Source organism: Capra hircus, chromosome 22 (genome assembly GCF_001704415.2).
Source record: "Capra hircus breed San Clemente chromosome 22, ASM170441v1, whole genome shotgun sequence".
In the NCBI taxonomy this organism is placed as follows: Eukaryota; Metazoa; Chordata; class Mammalia; order Artiodactyla; family Bovidae; genus Capra; species Capra hircus.
The window spans coordinates 43,679,287-43,697,153 of record NC_030829.1 but is presented as its reverse complement, the minus strand read 5'-3'; the positions used below and the strand labels follow the sequence as shown (position 1 = coordinate 43,697,153).

Below are 17,867 nucleotides of genomic sequence, written 5' to 3'. Positions count from 1 at the left end.
GGCGCAACACACATCTACACTGGGAATGATCTTTAGGTTTTTCTGTACATGCATGACCAGAAGGCTGCAGAGAGGTGACTCCGTATTCTATTTAACAAATGCCTCCTGGCTCATGTACAGAACCGCTTTGGCCTCTTGGAGATTGTTCTATTCCCACTGGAATATCCTGAATGAAAATTATAAATAAATACACAAAAGCAAAAACATAAGATAACAATATATCAAAGTGGAATTGTTAAGAGTCAAATTTAATTTGACTGGATGATGACAATATAATAGCACCCACTGAAAATGATCAACACGGAATTAACCAAGTCTCTGTTATACAGTTACAGTCGCTGATAAAACACAAGCTCATTCCAGCACTTGCCTTTAGTGTATCCAGTGCAGACAGGGCTGCTTCCAAGGCTGGAATTGCCTCAGCTAGATCACTTTCACATTCATTCTTCAGAGTTTGGGCTTCCTCAGCTTTTCCACTGGCTATCTCTTCATCAAATTTCACAAACTTTCTTTTTGCTTCCACTTGTGCAGATTCTATCTCGATAATCTAAGCAAAAGAGAGAAAAAAATAAAGACATCTTAAACATGCTTGAACATCCTATTGTTTTCTCTATCCTAGAGACAAAAGAATATTTGAAAACTAGGACACCAAACATATAATTTTGAAGGATAAAATGAGGAGAAATGTAAATATATGTGACCTAATTTAGTGATGGGCTTCTCATCTTTCTTCAAAAACAACAGAATCCACAAGGAACCCAGTGGATCAACGGAAAAGAGTAACGTCTCAAAGATCTTGTCACAAATGAATTAAGGGTTATTATCAAAGCTGCACTTATGTATTTCAATTGTCTTTTGTCATCAATTTTTTAAAAATTCAGGACACTTTACCTGCATCATATTTGCATTTTCAACTTTTGCTTCCTCTAATTTGGGCTGTAATTGGACAAGCTCTGTTTTCATTTCACCAACCTAAATAGACAATTTGTCATTAGTTTTCATAACTACAATAGCTATAGAAGCCAAGAAGAGAAAACCGAAACTTAAAATCAGGGCCAGAAAAGCTTAACTTTTTTTCCCCAGTTCTTTACATGATAAACAAAGCCATGAGAATGTGGCCAGTTTTCTTCACAAAAGACGTTATCTTTCTTGAGTATGACAGGGCAATGGAAGAATGCAGTTGTCACGGAAGAAAAGTCAGAAAAATGGTAGCAGCTCTGGGTATCCCTATTATATTATGTGCACGGTGTACAATTCATTCAGACCACCCACTCTGCTGCTTATGTTGAAATAATGCTAATAAGTATTACTTGACTCATTTGAAAAAAAGCCTTAGGTTTAACCAGTTATTATAATAAAAAGTCAACCCTGACACTGTAATTTCACCAAATGCCAAAAACTTAAGAATAAACCTGGATGTATTTGAATCTGTACAGTCTGAATGAACTCTAAAATTCTAAAATTCACTTTACTCATCTGTAACATGAGGATCATAAAAGCGTCTTCCTTATGGAGTTATTATGAGGAATAATTAAAGGAATGCAAATGAAGTACATAACATAGTACCTGGCATATAATGTATTCTCAATAAATTGTATCTCTTATATTTCTTATATTTCCACTTGAGCAGCTCCTCAAATTTACCTGAGACTCAGCAAAAGCTAATTTGTCAAGTCCATTCACATAGCGCTGTTTTGCTTCCATTATAGCTTGTCGCCTCTTAGTCAACAGTTGTCGAAATGAGGCAATGAGTTCAAGGTAAGAAGTAGCAGTAACATAGTTATGTCGTCCTAACTCTTGCAAGAACCTAAAAGAGAGGCACACAGCATTACTATAAATAATGGGTTTTACAAAGTAAGAAGTAAATTCAGCATAGCATTAACAACAAATGTTTAAGAATAAAGGTTGACTTTATTCAGAAGCTGCTGAGTACTTAACTTTACCCAGAACCACATCCTAATTTCTAGTCTGCAAAATATTAGTATCAAATAGCAATGATGTAGTAAAAAAGCACAAATCAACAAAGATTTGTCTCAAGAGAGAACTATAGCAAGAACGATAGAGGTCTTTTTATACGTTTCATATGCCAGGAGGATCTAATCCTATAACAGACCCAAGATACTGTACACAAGGAAAGAGGACGACAGATAGGACAGCAAGAAAAAGTCATCATTCCTTGCACGTGTGTCACATGTTGGTTAAATGGAGCTTGGCCAGAAATATAAGACTACTACTCACACACATAAAAACAATGGATGCAATGATGTTTCATGGTGAGTATGTAGACTAGAGCCCCCTTAGTGGTGTACCTGCCCGAGCCAAACATGCCAGCTGGCTGTAAAACTCTGGATAGGCAATATACAATGAGCACGTATGACGTGAAGATGAACAGATGTAAAGCTGATACTTTTAAGGTATCCACAGCCTACCAACCACCTTCCTTCTTGTCTAAGAACTTCCAACTAGTGCCCCAGCAGCAACGTTTGTTCTATGAAACCTGCCACACTATACACAGCAGTTCAGGCCAGGACTGGGCACTAGACACAAAGAAAGTTAAATAGCATTTTGGAATGAACTGGACTAGAAAGCCGGAAAGAGCTAATCAGCTGGAACTGCAAGAAGTAAACTTGAGAATTGAGAGGCAGACAGTTTTCCTCCATATACACTGGAAAGTAGAAAATTCAGCCTGAAAGAGAAAAGATGAGAAAGCAGATGCCACAGAGAAACAGGAATAAGAAATAGAGAAAAAGAATTTCTGGGTTTCTGGTGGCTTCTTAACTCCTGCTTCTAATGATTTCTAAGAGCCAGCTATATTCTTTCCCTTAAGATACCTTGCTCTTTGTTAAACCTAGATCAAGTAGCTTTCTAATACTTAAAAGCCATAACTAATTAAATGATTAAAGAGAATTATAAGACTTAGAAATCCTATTAAAATTTTCAGTTTCTCCTAAAAGAGATGCTTTAACATATAAGATATTACTGTCATTTTAAAATTTATTAATATTAACTTTTCTGAAAGTTCCATAATGGAAGTGTGAAAATGTTTGCAGATTGGAACTATCTCTCGTCGTTCAACGTCAGTAAGCTCCAGTGTTTCTAAGAATTTCACAGCTACACGTTCAAGAGCATCTTCAGGCCATGGCTAAGAATAAGAAAAAGAAAAACAAGTGAAATTTAAAATGATTAGTCATACTCAAATTATATAAATTGTCTTCCTATGAGAGAAGAACTTGCGGTTGAGAAAAGTAAAATCTTAGTAGGGAAAATAGAATTAGAGGGACTAAGGTCACAAGTAAATTTATGAAAGATATAAGTATCTTTTACATTAAAATGAAAGATAACTCAATATAGGAAAGGTCAATAATACTTTACACATCAACGATCTATCATACCATTTCCCTATCTCTTCCACTTGGATGTCTAGTAGGCATCCCAAATTTAGTCTGACAATGGTACAGGCTGCTTTGTTGCCCTCTTAATACCTATCAGCCCCCTTTCCTTAAGACTCCAATTTTATTCTAGATAGCAATATCCCCAGCTATAATACTAGATTTCCTAGACTCCTTTGCAGTTCAGAGTGGATAATGACATATGAGCATCTACTGGGTGGGGACATCAGAGAAAGCTCTCTAGAGAGATGCACAGAGCTGGCGTGGGTCTTTGTGCCCTACTTTCTATTATTCTACTTCTTGCCTGGAACACAGATGTGAAAGTTGGAGTTCTAGCAGCTACATTAGGCCATATGATGACTCTGAAGATGGAAACTACATGCTGAGGATAATAAAGAAGAAAGAATATGGGATTCTGATGACTTTGTTAAGTCACAAATGTCCCGGTATTCAGATTTTTCTTCTGTATGAGAGAGGGAAAAAACCCTTAGGTGTTTAGTTTACGTTTCTGTTACTAGCAGGCTTCCCTTGTGGCTCAGCTAATGGAAAAGAATCCACCTGCAGTGTGGGAGACCTGGGTTCGATCCCTGGGTTGGGAAGATCCTCTGGAGCAGGGAAAGGCTACCCACCCCAGTATTCTGGCCTGGAGAATTCCATGGATTGTATAGTCCATGGAGTCGCAGAGAGTTGGACATGACTGAGCGACTTTCACTTTCTGTTACCAGCAGCTCATCATAATTCCTACTTGTTACAACATCCAAAGTTGAACATTTGATTTTCTTCCCCACAAATTCACTTTTCCTCCAGTACTCCCCACCTCAGTGAGATGGTTCCTCTGCTTTTCCTGGAATACACCAAGGGTGCTTCTGGCCCTGGGTCTGTGATTTGCTGTTCCTCTGACTAGAATCCTCCTAATCTAGATGTCTATGTGGTTCAACTCTCTCACATCTTGTGCAAATGCAAATTTACCAGGTAGGTCTGCCCAAAGCACTCTTTCTAAAACAGCATTCTTTCCCTCATTATTCTTTCCCTTATTACTCTTTCCCTTATCTTGGACTTTTTCTTAGCACTTACCAATATTTGACATATATTTATTCATTTGTTTTTGTCTGTCTCACCAACTCACCACTAAAATGTAAAATCCACAAAAGCAAGGACTCTTACCTCACTACTGTTACTGTCAGTGCTTAAACAGCTTTTGTTGGTAAATATTTGAAATATTTACTCAATGAAATAATTTATGTTAAATGAGTACTTAATCTTCACTTGCTCAATAGAGTATTCCCAAACTTCATTCCATTTAGATTCAACAAGATGCTTGTAATTCTTTTCCTTTATAGTAGACAATATGCATTTTAAGATCAATTTCTTCAGTGTTCAGCCCTCTAGTAAAAAATCAAGCTTTTTGATCAAGTACTCCATTAATTATTAAAAAAAGTGTTAAGCACCCAATACCAGTATATACATATTTATTAATTATATTCATATGATATTACTGTACTAATATATTTTTGAACCCAAAAAAGGCCTTCAAAGATTTGTTATTAACATAAATGAATTTTTGTAAAATGTCAAAATAAGCACCATTTTCTGATCATGTAACTCTTTTTATTCTGCAAAGCTTCTCCCCGAAGCTCCCTGGCAGACTTTAAATCCAGATCCACTGGTAAGGAACACATCATGAAAAGGCTCATGTGTAAAACAGTCAACAGTAAGAGGAGTGAGAGCACCAATGCTGACTTAGGCCAACCAGGAATGAATCCCTATTAGACTCTGCCTACTTGGGTAGCAATTTCCCAAACAAAATCAGAATTCTGTCAGCAAAGATCAAGTGGGTAGAAAATGGCTGTTGATAGGTAACCATGACATCATAAGCTACTATTGCAAGTCATGACACACCCTGGGAATAACTTTTATTATTTAAACAGTTGATACAAATCCATATTCCAAGTGAAAGTGAAGTCACCCAGTCATGTCCAAATCTTTGCAACCCCATGGACCGTAGCCTGCCAGGCTCCTCCATCCATGGAATTTTCCAGGCAAGGATACTGAAGTGGGTTGCTATTTCCTTCTCCAGGGGATGTTCCTAACACAGGGTTCAAAGGCAGGTCTCCCACGCTGCAGGCAGACTCTTCACCATCTGAGCCACCAGGGTTTTAACCAATGTCTCACCAGATCTTGTTAAATTGTCATTGTTTTTGGTCTTAAAATGTAGCTGACACAGAGCTTGAGCTAGCTCCTGCTAGTTTTATGACAGTTTTTCACAATCCACTTATAACTGCATTGTAATTTTCAGTTCATTGCAAGAATCCCTGAGGGTCCCTTGCATCCTATCTATGACATATGTCCATCTGACAGACAAACTGAGCGGGAAAGCGAAAGTAAAAGTGCAAGCTGCTCAGCTGTGTCCAGCTGTTTGTAACTCCATGGACTATAGCGCGCCAGGCTCCTCTGCCCACAGAATTCTCCAGGCAAGAATTGTGGAGTGGGTTGCCATTCCCTTCTCCAGGGGATCTTCCCAACCCAGGGATCAAACCTGGGTGTCCTGCATTGCAGGCAGATTATTTACCACCTGAGCCACCAGAGAAGCAATGTCAATTCACATGAGATATTTCATACACAAGTGAGTATTTCAGTAAATTCTACCCTTATCTTCTGAACTGTTTCGGCACCTCTGGTAAGTTTACACCCTATTTCAGAGAACAGAGATCTATCCAAAAAGTCAGTGACTTCTCGACTATGTGACACATAGTAGTTCACACTCACTTCCCAGCCTTAAAAGATTCAGGCCTCAAACAATGCCATCCGTGCCCCGCCACAGTTTCTGTATCCCCACTGCTTCACTGTAAAATCTTGGCTCCTCTCTGTTATCCATTTAACTTCCCTTCTCTATTTGCAACTCCTCGTTCTTTCTTTCTTAAAATTTCCCCCGAAAAGTATATATCACATATAATAGAACAGAAAGCCTCATGGTTATAAAAAACATATTCAGAAATAGAATTGTACTTACAAGATTTCACAAAAGAAACACTTTTAACTGGACAGGATTTGTTTGTTTGGTTTTGGTTTGGGGCTACTTAATGAAAGCAATATTAAACAGTTTGCATAAAGGAAAACTGTTTCACGTGACTTTTATTGTTGTATAAATTCTAAAACATCCACTAGCTGAAACACACTGCAGTCCTCAAAAGGGAAGAATTACTGTTTTTCAAACATGCAATTGATAAAGATGAAAGAAAATAAAACCCATTAGTATTAGAAAATTATTTTTAAGAGAAACTATCCAGGGTCAAGCTATAGTCCACAATACATTAGGCATAAAACAAATAAATAGAAGGCACCATGAGCTACCCTTCTCAAGAACATAAATACTGAATGGTTTTACACAGGCAGTGGTGATTTGCCCTGTTTAAATGAGGTGATAGCCTGTATCATTCGCTGCTGGCATGACTGAAACTGTCACCTAGCTAGTCTTCCTGTCTCTTGTTTTGCCTGATTCCAAATCATCCACCATAAAGCTTCCAAGAGTTTTGGGTTATTCCTGAAATGTAGATTAGCTAAATACATGTTAATTGCCTTGCAATGTCTTTGGTATAAAAACCAAATTCCTAGACACATTTACACATTCATTTACAGCCTGGCACCCACTCAAAGCTCCAACTTAACTCCTATTGCCCTCATTGCCAGTCAGCCACACCAAACTACTTAACTATTTGCCCAAATGAGCCACACTCTCCCCACTGTTACACCTCTGCATGTGCTATCCTCTTATGATGGTTAATTTTATGTGTGCCTATATATTTGGTCCAACATTATTCTAGTTGTTTCTGTGAGGTGCATTTTGGATGGGTTCAACATTTAAATGAATAGACTGAATAAAGCAGATTGCTCTCCCTAATGTAAGTGGGCCTCATCCAATCAGTTGAAGGCCTGAATAGAACAAAAAGGCTGAACCTCCCTCAAATAAGAGGGAATTCCTCCTGCATGATGGCCTTCGAGTGAGGACATTAGGTTTTTTTCCTGCCTTTGAACTCAAGCAGAACACCTTTTCCTAGGTCTCAAGCCTGCTGTCCTTCAAACTGGAATGACACCATCAACTTTCATGGGTCTCCAGCTTGCCAACTGCAAATCTTGAAAATCATCAGCCTCTGTAAAGATGTGAGCCAATTCCTTATAATAAATATATGTATAAATAGATAAAGATATATCTATCCCTAAATATATCTTTATACATATACATATGGATGTGTGTATATATGTAAACATGTATATATGTAAACATGTAAACATATGTACATACATATATATGTACATACATATATATATACAAGATACATTCTACTGGTTCCTTATACAACCCTCCTCTATGTAATGGATTCATTTTCATGCTTCAGAGAGACACTGCCTTAATAAGTACAACTTTGCATGCCAAGACTATGTTCTTTTATGTAACTGACTGTTCATTTGCTAGCTGTCTTTTTTGTCTTCCAGTCTAGTATATGAGATCATTTTGGGGATCATGGAGTCTTCCAAGTCCCTGGTGCTACCATTAGAGTGAGTAACTAAAAAGCACTTGATACATGCATATTAATAGAAGTTGAATAAGATTTCTGTAAGAGTCCAAAAGATTTAGTTATCTCTGATGGTTCAGATGGTAAAGAATCTGCCTGCAATGCAGGACATCCAGGTTTGATTCCTGGGTTGGGAAGAGCCCCTGGAGAAGGGAATGGCAACCCACTCCAGTATTCTTGCCTGGAGAATCACATGGACAGCGGAGCCTGGTGGGATACCAACCATGGGGTTGCAAAGAGTCAGACACAACTGAACAATTAACACACACACACACACACACACACCACACACACACACACTCTGCAAATTACAAACCTGAAACCAGTCAATGGTACAGCAATTGATGAGGGATGGGAATTGCCTCAAACGATTTCGAAAGGCATCTCCAATGGGGCTAAAGGCCACTACAACATGAAGGTTTTCTTTGCAGCGATTCACAAAGAAAGCAAACAGGGCTAAAGGACTGAGTTCACCGTGTTTATTGCCAGCCTGAGCCACAGGACGAACACCCTGGGGAATACCAGAAAAAGCCTCGTAAATAGAAACACATAAGCTGATAAAAAGATTAGTAGCTACTAAAATATTAAGAATTTGTATTACTCCTCTTACAAATATCTTAAAATTTTTGTTTTTATATCAATATAATGGCTTTGATATAGTCTGCACTTAGAAGACTACTTTCAATTCCATAATTCTATAATTTAAAAATAAGTATCTGTCAAAAATTTAACTTATAAAAATAGTCACAAAAAGTTCACCAAGATAAACATATGGGACACTATAATTCAACACTGGTTTTAAGAGCAAACAATTGAAACAACTAAAGCATCCAGTTAAAAACATTATAAAACATCCATACACTGTAATTTTAAACAACTGTTAAAGATAGTGAGATGCATCAACACGTGCTATGGCAAGATCAGCAAGAAAAAATAAATGCAAGGTCAAATTGTGCAAGAGTATGCATAATATGATCCTTTTTGTTAAATTAAAAAATACACAGGTGCATATGTGTAAACATATACTTTTTTACAGAAGCAAACACAAAGAACTATTAACAGTGGTTCCTTTGGGTGAGATGGACTCAAAGGAGAATGAAAGAGGGGAGTTCATGTTTATTTTGTATATTCTTCTTGGTTTATATCATTTTTTTCATTTTGGACATTCTTCCGCTATTTGAACTATCTGACTTTATTCTTTTAATGTTTGTATTTTTTGAAATGATAATAGAGTTTGGTAATGAGATTATTTCACTCAGTCATGTATGACTCTTTGTGACCCCATGGACTGTGCCTGCCAGGTTCCTCCGTCTATGGAATTCTCCAGGCAAGAATACTGGAGTGGGTAACCATTCCCTTCTCCAAGGGATCTTCCCAACCCAGGGATTGAACCCAATGCATATCCTTGATTGGTAGGTGGATTCTTTACCAATTCTTTAGTCACCAGTGAAGCCCAATGAGATTATACATTACTTCTAATTTTTTCCCTTTATGTTGGATTGACAAAAAGTTCTTTCAGGCTTTTCCATAACAGCGTACAAAAATTCGAAATGAGCTTTTTGGCCAACCTATTAATATCTCTATATGAAAAAGGCTTCTTACATGAGGTCTGGCATAATGGCTTTAGAATCAAACTTTTTGAATTCCAATTCCAGCTTGCAGCTGATTATCTACGTGACCTTGAGGCAAGTTACTTAATCTCTCTGTTACTTAGTTTCCTTATCGATAAAATGAGGGCAAGAGTACTTATCAATATATCAAGGGGTTGTTGAGTGATCAAAGAGTTATTACATGCGAACACTTAAAACAGTTCTTGTCTCATAGGTAAGTACTTTTCAGCTTTTTATATCCTAACTTTCTCCTTCAAAGTAGAAAAGTTTCATACTCAATAAATTATCTTATAAACAGATTTTTAAAAGAAAATAAAATTTTAAAAGGTAGATTTACATTTTTTTCAATAGCAAATTTGGGGTCACAAAGAGTCGGATATGACTGAATGACTGAATTCAACTCAACTCAACTCAAATTTAGGAAGTGATCACAATGATCATACAATTTCCAGTGTGATAGTAGTGAATTTATTTCTAAAAGACCTCTCTACTCTAGATATGTGACAGATATAGATCTATGGAAAACTGTAAATCAACTTTGTTTATTCATCCTGAAGGTAATTCTCAGATTAAGATTATTACGATTAGTGTCAATCTGTGAAATTATGTTCAGGTTGTCTACCTCCATTAACTTTTGAGTTAACAGGGGGACAGTCAGATATAGAAAGGTAAAGCATGGTTGTAACTAGAACAAGAGTTCAAGAAAGGGCCAAGATGGTGATATAAATATAGGCATTATTTACACAGAAATAAGAGTTAATGTGGTCTTTGCTGCTGGCTCACTGGTAAAGAGTCCACACGCTGATGCAGGAGATGCGGGCTCGACCTCTGGGTCAGGAAGATCCCCTGCAGGAGGAAATGGCAGCCCACTCCAGGATTCTTGCCTGGGAAATCCCATGCACAGAGGAGCCTGGTGGGCTACAGTCTGTGGGGTCACAAAGAGTCGGACACGACTCAGCAACTAAACAACAACAACAAAGGTCAATGCCTCTAGAGTAGAAGTAGGGAGTAACATCTACATGCACACAGAAATACTAATACTTTGGGAGCACAACTGATTCTGGGAGCAAGAGAAAGAGTAGATATTGAAGGAGATTAGGGAACAAACTGAGGGAACTTTCACAGCAGTCAAAGAAAAACATTTTAAAAGAGAAATGATGAGTTATTTCAGAGATGGATGATAATTTTAAAAGAGAACTGAGAAAATATCACTAAATATGGTAAATAAGTCACTGCAAAATTGAGGAAAAACTTTGCAGCAATTTAATTCTGCAAGGAGTGCGAACAGAACAGTGGAAAAGTAGCCTGGAAATGGAAGGCTGAAGCTACAATTGTAATGCTGACGTCAGAGACTGTGCTGAGTCTATAAGAGGTGATCAGTAGGCAGGACCAGGCCCAAGCTCTATAGATCAGTTATCAGTGATCTGTGTCAGATGGATGAAATAAGCAAAGTCCAAGACCTGGTCTTCAAAGTGCAGGGTATGCAAAGAAATTAATATAACATATATCTTTTATATTTTTAAATATTAGTATAAAGCAAGCAAAAATAAATAAATAAAAGGATGCACTTTGGTACATGTGAGTTCTGACCATAGCTATTTCCTTGTGGATAAATTGATATGGTGTTCCTAGGTTTGGGTGGAATATGAAGGAAATAAGTTCTTCAGGCTATTCTTGGATCATACCATAAAATAGTAACGCCATGGAAAAGCTCTGTAGCAAAGCGATGAGAAGAAAAAGATAAACAACCACTAAAGTGAGCAGAAAAGCCTTGCAAAGTTTAGAAAATCCCATTCCCCAACGGGTCTCATTCCCTAGAAAGGAGTGTAGGGAATATATTTTTCCTATGGATTAGGAGAATTGCCATTCTTAGGAACTTTTAGCCACAACCTTGATACTACCCAGATACAAGTAGAGAACTTGGAATTTTTTTTTCCTTTCTCCTTCCCCACTCCAGGCCATGAACTGGTGGTGCATCGCATTTGCTGAGGGCTTTCTAAGTGCCTGGCATTCCATAACTACCTGATTTCATTTGATGATGCTGTATAGGAGGAACTATTCTGTGTGTATAATACTTTCATTCCACAGATGAGAAAAGTAGGGTGCTTGAACTACCAGGGGGGATCCATTTTACTTCAGAAGCTTTCACTGGAGGCTGGAATGAAGCATCCTGGGATGAGTGATGTAAAAGTGGGTAAAAAGTGGGTAAAAGTAGTTATGATAACAGGAAATGGGAACTACTAGCTGAAATCTTGTATGGGAAGATCTGAGAAATGGTGGTTGAAGGTCAGGGCATCTGAAGTAGGGGTGCATCAAAAATGTATATTTTTCTTTGTCAACTAAATCACAAAGCATGATTCCCAGATGTAACAGAATCAATACAAGTAGTTTTATTAAACTGAAAATTTTACTAACTAGTGGAAACTATAAAAGTGAATCAAGTAGTGTTTTAAAGCTATATTTTCTCATATCACTGTAACCATAAGACATTATTTTATTTTTTGACATATACACACTACTCTCTATAATGAGAACCTACTGTATAGCGCAGGGAACTCTACTCCATGCTCTGAGATGATTTAAATGAGAAGGAAATTCAAAAAAGAGGGAATGTTTGTATATGTATGGCTGATTGACTTTGCTGTACAGCAGAAACTGACACAGCACTGTAAAACACCTATTCTCCAGGTAAGGAAAAAAGACATGATTTTAAATCTCTAATCATTCATAAAACATGCTAAATGAGATCAAATGGATGAAACACTGTCATCATTATGGAAAAAGCTGAGTTAAAATAATTAAAATTCTGTCTCATAACTATACTTCTACAGTTATAACTATTTAAAATTCACCCAAAAAAGTATTAAAATAAAATATACATTAAGTTTTGGATTACCAAAATTCTCTGCACAAGCCATATTTATACTGAAAAACAGGAAAGTTTCAAGGTAACATTTCTGAGTCGGGAGCAGCACTCTCTGAAAAGCATTTACCTCCATCACTTCTTGTTTTTCATCTGCTGCAAAAATATTAGGTACTTCTCCAGTATTGAGCACACTGTCGATATCCTCTAGAAAAGCTTCCTCTTTAATCTGAGTGTCCGTGATTAGAAAGACTGTCTTCTGGCCCTTCATGCCCACGTTCCTTAAAAGGGCCTTAAAATAAAAATGTACTTAGAATCAGAATGTGGTGGAAATCTGCTTTTTTTTTTTTGTTTTTGCTTTCCTTCCCCTTTCCTTTCTTTTGATAACAACATCGCGCCCTTTCTGGCGGTGACGACCTCCTCATGAGAACATGCCTCTCACAAAGGATCTTCTTCATCCCTCTCCAGAAGAGAAGAGGAAACACAAGAAGCGCCTGGTGCAGAGCCCCAATTCCTATTTCATGGATGTAAAATGCCCAGGTTGCTATAAAATCACCACCATCTTTAGCCATGCACAAACAGTAGTTTTGTGTGTTGGCTGCTCTACTGTCCTCTGCCACCCTACAGGAGGAAAAACAAGGCTTACAGAAGGATGCTCTTTCAGACAGAAGCGACACTGAAAGCTCCCTGTATTAAGATGAATGGGAAACCATCCCCAAAACACACGTTTTGGATTTTTTTTTAAATCTCAATTTTAGAGTAGTACCTCTCCCATTGGGGCTTCCCTTGTGGCTCACTCACTTTTAAGATGGAGACTTATTTATTACACGAAGATCAGAAAAAGTTTAAAAAGTCCAGCAAAGTCGCTATTGTTTTTTTCCACTTTGGGTTATCTCTCTTCCAGGGCCAGCAGAACCATAAGCACGTGTGTATGAAGCCCCAAGTATGCCCTCCACTACTCTGTTGCTTACTGGAACAGCAGCACAGCTCAAGATTTGACAACTTTGAAGACATCGTCATCACCACTGAGGTTTATATCTAACAGCTGAGCCACAAGGAAAGCACAAGCAGCTGGAATCCACCTGCAATGTGGGAGACCTGGGTTCGATCCCTGGGTTGGGAAGATCCCCTGAAGAAGGGAATGGCTACCCACTCCAGTATTCTGGCCTGGAGAATACCATGGACTATAGTCCATGGGGGTCACAAAGATTCAGACATGACTAAGCAACTTTCACTTTCACTTCTCCCATTCTGGTGGCACTGTCTATCTGGGCCTCCATTTTACCCATCCCTCCAGTGGGAGACTCCAACTGGCCAATTTTCCAAGCCCCGAGGCACAGTCATTGATTCAGAGGTGGGCTTATGATTTAAGAGGGCCCATTCACAGTCTCACTTCAGGAACTAAGATGGATTTGAAAAAAGAAAGAATCTGTCCATCTAAGAATGGAGATATAAAAGCCTGTTCTCCACACTCATTTTTAAGATGTAGACTTATTTAGTACATGAAGGTCAGAAAAAGTTTAAAAAGTCCAGCAAAGTCTCTCTTGTTTTTTTCCACTTTGGGTCATCTCTCTTCCAGGGCCAGCAAAACCACAGGCATGTGCGTATGAAGCCCAAGTATGCCCTCCACTCTTCTACTGGTTACTGAAACAGCAGCACAGCTCTAAAGAAACTATCAAGATTTGACAACTTTGATGACATCGTCATCACCACTGAGGTTTGTATCTAACAGTCTACTGAAAAAACACATTTGTCTGAAATAAGGCCTTTCTGCACTAGAATAAAGATAGAATCAGCAGCAGCATGGTAAGAATGCAGTGGATAAGACTGAAGTTATAAATCCCACTCTGCTGTGCATACCTGTTCTCAACTTCAGTTTCCCTATCAGTAAAACACAGAGACAACCATACCCGCTACACTGAACTGCCATACTTGTAGAAAGAAAGCACATATGTAAAGCACTTCAAACAGTGCTCAGCACATACGGTAACTGCCTAGGGATAGTGGTATTATCACCATTGCATTCAGCACACAGCTAGCTATACAGGTTGGCTCTCTCTTTACAGATAAAAGAATGCACGGATGTTATTTCAGACACTAGATATCCTCCTGATTTTACCTTCAGGTCCTCTCTCCACTCATTCATACCATAACTCTTTGAAATTTCTGGTTGGAAAATCTGCATTTTTGCCATGGATGTAGCGAGACGTGTTAAAGATTGACGACCACTTCCTCCAAGTCCGACAAGCAAAGCATTTCCACCAGACTGCTTCAGAATCCGACATATTCGGGATAAATGTTCCAATACATACCTATGATATATAGATATTATTATACTTGAAAATACAAATGTAAATGTTTATTTACCCATAATTATTGCTTTACCTCCCTAGAAGGGTGGACTTTGCTGTCCCATATGTTTCTATCTCAATTTTAAAGACGTAATCATGAATAAGTGTGGTATTTCAAAGGCAGTTACAATTCGACCATTTGATGTAAAGGAAAACTATTTGAAGTACAAATTCAGGAAATATAATATATGTAAGTTACAAAAATAAAATGAAATTGTTAACTATTTGTACTGGCGTATAGTATTTTCATTTAAAAGATTTCTTCAGAAATTCCCTGGTGGTCCACTAGTTAGGACTCTGGATTTTCACTGCCAAGGGCCAGGGTTCAATCCCTGGTCAGGGAACTAAGATATCACAAGCAAGGTAAAAGGAAAAGAAAAAATGTATTCGACATTTTAATACTAGGATTTCTATGTGAGAACTAAAAAGTCAGTTATATACATACAGAAAAGGTATCCACACACTAGTAATCAGGGAAATTAAAATAAAGACACAGTGTGATACGGACAAAACTAATCAAATCTGGCAGTCCTAAGTGTTGGCAAGGGTGGGAAACAATGGAAGTTCTAAAAAACAATGATCATTTCTGAAGAGACTTTGGCAAAACTTAGTAAAGTAGAGATGCTAACATATCATGACATAATAATTCCACTTCTAAGAATATAGCCTACACATGTAACCAAGGAGACACAAATATTCAAACCTTTTTCATAATTACAAATCTAGAAGTTACCTAGTCTACAGTACTTAGTATCTGAAACAGAAGTCTATCTCAGAAGAATGATTCCACTGTGTTAAAATTATACAGTGGAATGCAATACAGTAGTAAAACTTTGTTTTTTTGTGAATTTCACAGTCTGGAATAAACCAACTTGCAAAGGAATATACACAGAATGATACCACTTATATGATTTTTAAACACGCAAAATAAGACTGCCTGTATGTTTAGGAACATACGTGTGGGCATACTCAGTCACTAACTGTCCGACTCTTTGTGACTCCATGGGCTGTAGCCCACCAGGCTCCTCTGTCCATGGGATTCCCCAGGCAAGAATACGGAGAGGGTTGCCATTTCCTCCTCCAGGGGACCTTCCCAACCCAGGGATTGAACTTGCGCTTCCTGCATTGGTAGGTGGATTCTTTACCACTGAGCAACCTGGGAAGCCCTTAGGAACACACACATGTAGTAAAAATCTAAAGAAACACATGAGTTTCCTTTTACCCCTGCAAGCAACAACGGGAATGCAGTGAGGGAGGGCTGGCTACACAAGAGATTTCAAATAAATTGCTAGAGATTTCAAATAAATTAATTTAAATAAATATTCAAATAAATTCAAATTAAAAAATCCTTTTTTACATTCTAAACATTTCACAATAAAATTTTACAAATAGTAATTTTAAGCATCAAAACCAAATACAGTACCTAAAAATGACAAGATTCATTCTTGTTTTGTGAGTTTGATTATACTCATCTAAACATTGGTCTACAACGTCACTAAAATGATGAATATTTGGAATTTCAATATAAACTCTGTCATCTCCTTCAAGGTCAGGATTCAAATAGTCACCAAACATGAGATTTCTTAGCTCCTCTTCAGATATCTATAAAATGGAAATCAACAAATTACAAAAGTTAAAATTTTTTCTAAAATAAACAATTCTTCTAAACATTCGGGTAATAACTAATATAGTTGTATAATTAACACCCGAAACTACATTATATCCTGAGGAAATGAAGAGAGCTTTTTTCTATCATATAAGTTTCCCCCTCCCCCAACACTGGAAGCTGGAAAAGTCATTCTAAGCACCCATTTAGTGAGTAGTTACTAAGCGATAGTCACCATGCTAAGCACCTTATATCTACTATTATCATTCAATCCCTAACATATAACTTCTATGTTATATATATAACTATTCTGAAATCAAATCTTCTCAAGCTAAATATTGATCTATGACGAGCATTAAAAAGAATATGATCATGAAGGAGTAATAGCATTCTTCTAAAGATAAGTTGACTGTAATAATTCCTGCTATTAGACTGTTTTAACTTGTTTTTAAACAGTAAATATACTCACTGGTGCATTCCCTTTCCTCAAATGTGAAAAGACACTATCAAATGATTCTTTAAAATGGTCCTTTACAACATTTTTGGTTAAAGTGAACAGCCAGAATCGGTCACTGTCGTTAATGAGGCGATCATAAAACACTCGGAGAACCTCATGCACAAACAGACGGATCATAGTGTGCTTGCCCTCCACAGCATCTCTTTCAATGAGCAAACAGCCCTGGATGACACGTGAAAAATCCCGCAAGTTGAAAGTGTAGTGAGATTTTGTGGGAGTGGGCAAAAGATTTTCCATAGATTGTTTATATATCTGAATATAAAAAAAAGCAACAAAGCAAAAAGTCAAATGCTTATAATCAGCAAAGCCAACAACACTGTACTATAAAGTCAACAACAAGATAATATGCTGTAACAAAGAGTATATTATATAAAACATTTTATTTATCCTATCAGATTATATTGGCTTATATATTATATTGTATATTTCTGAGTGTATCATAGCATATGTCTATTTATTTTGCTTTACAGCACTTGACCAGGAATTATAAAGTTGAGGGAACTTAATATCATCTGATTCCATCCATGCCCAAAAAGTGACAATGCTTTTATTTCCCAGTAATTATAGTTGTTCCATTTAAAGGTGAATGACCTGGGATTAAACATTGAACAAAAACTTCAGTAGAAAGTGAAATCAGACAATGTATTCTGAAACATTCGAAATGAACAAGATGATGAAACAATTTTCTTTGACCACCACTGACTTCACATCAACATATTCTCTCCCTTCCCTTCTCTCTCCCTTCTCTTCCTTCTATCTTAATTGGCTATAATATCAAAATGAAGTATATTTTTACTATACGCTGAATTCATTAAGCTTATAATTCTCTTGAAGAAAGATAAATTAGACCTTTGATAATATAGAAAAAGATTTATTTTTTAATTTATAAATTTATCTAATTTATATCTTCTCTAATTCATTTCCCGCCCTTAATCTCCACACATGGTAGGTGTTATCAAG

At 37.2% G+C, this 17,867-nt stretch overlaps 2 protein-coding genes across 2 annotated transcripts in view; one reads left to right on the top strand and one right to left on the bottom strand.

Moving 5' to 3' along the window:
* The window catches only part of DNAH12 (dynein axonemal heavy chain 12), a 171,174-nt gene that overhangs the window by 57,707 nt on the left and 95,600 nt on the right, over positions 1 to 17,867 (bottom strand). The window contains exons 41-49 of the mRNA XM_018066673.1: positions 16,860 to 17,159; positions 16,208 to 16,386; positions 14,553 to 14,745; positions 12,564 to 12,725; positions 8,277 to 8,471; positions 3,009 to 3,142; positions 1,645 to 1,807; positions 892 to 972; positions 371 to 547 (exon numbers count right to left, since the gene is read on the bottom strand). Coding sequence (XP_017922162.1) covers positions 371 to 547; positions 892 to 972; positions 1,645 to 1,807; positions 3,009 to 3,142; positions 8,277 to 8,471; positions 12,564 to 12,725; positions 14,553 to 14,745; positions 16,208 to 16,386; positions 16,860 to 17,159 — 1,584 coding nt within the window. The remainder of the gene's footprint in view (positions 1 to 370; positions 548 to 891; positions 973 to 1,644; positions 1,808 to 3,008; positions 3,143 to 8,276; positions 8,472 to 12,563; positions 12,726 to 14,552; positions 14,746 to 16,207; positions 16,387 to 16,859; positions 17,160 to 17,867) is intronic.
* On the top strand, positions 12,849 to 13,113 carry LOC102168949 (40S ribosomal protein S27-like). Its single transcript, XM_005695820.2, has one exon. The coding sequence runs from the start codon at positions 12,865 to 12,867 to the stop codon at positions 13,111 to 13,113; it is 249 nt and encodes an 82-aa protein (XP_005695877.1). The 5' UTR covers positions 12,849 to 12,864.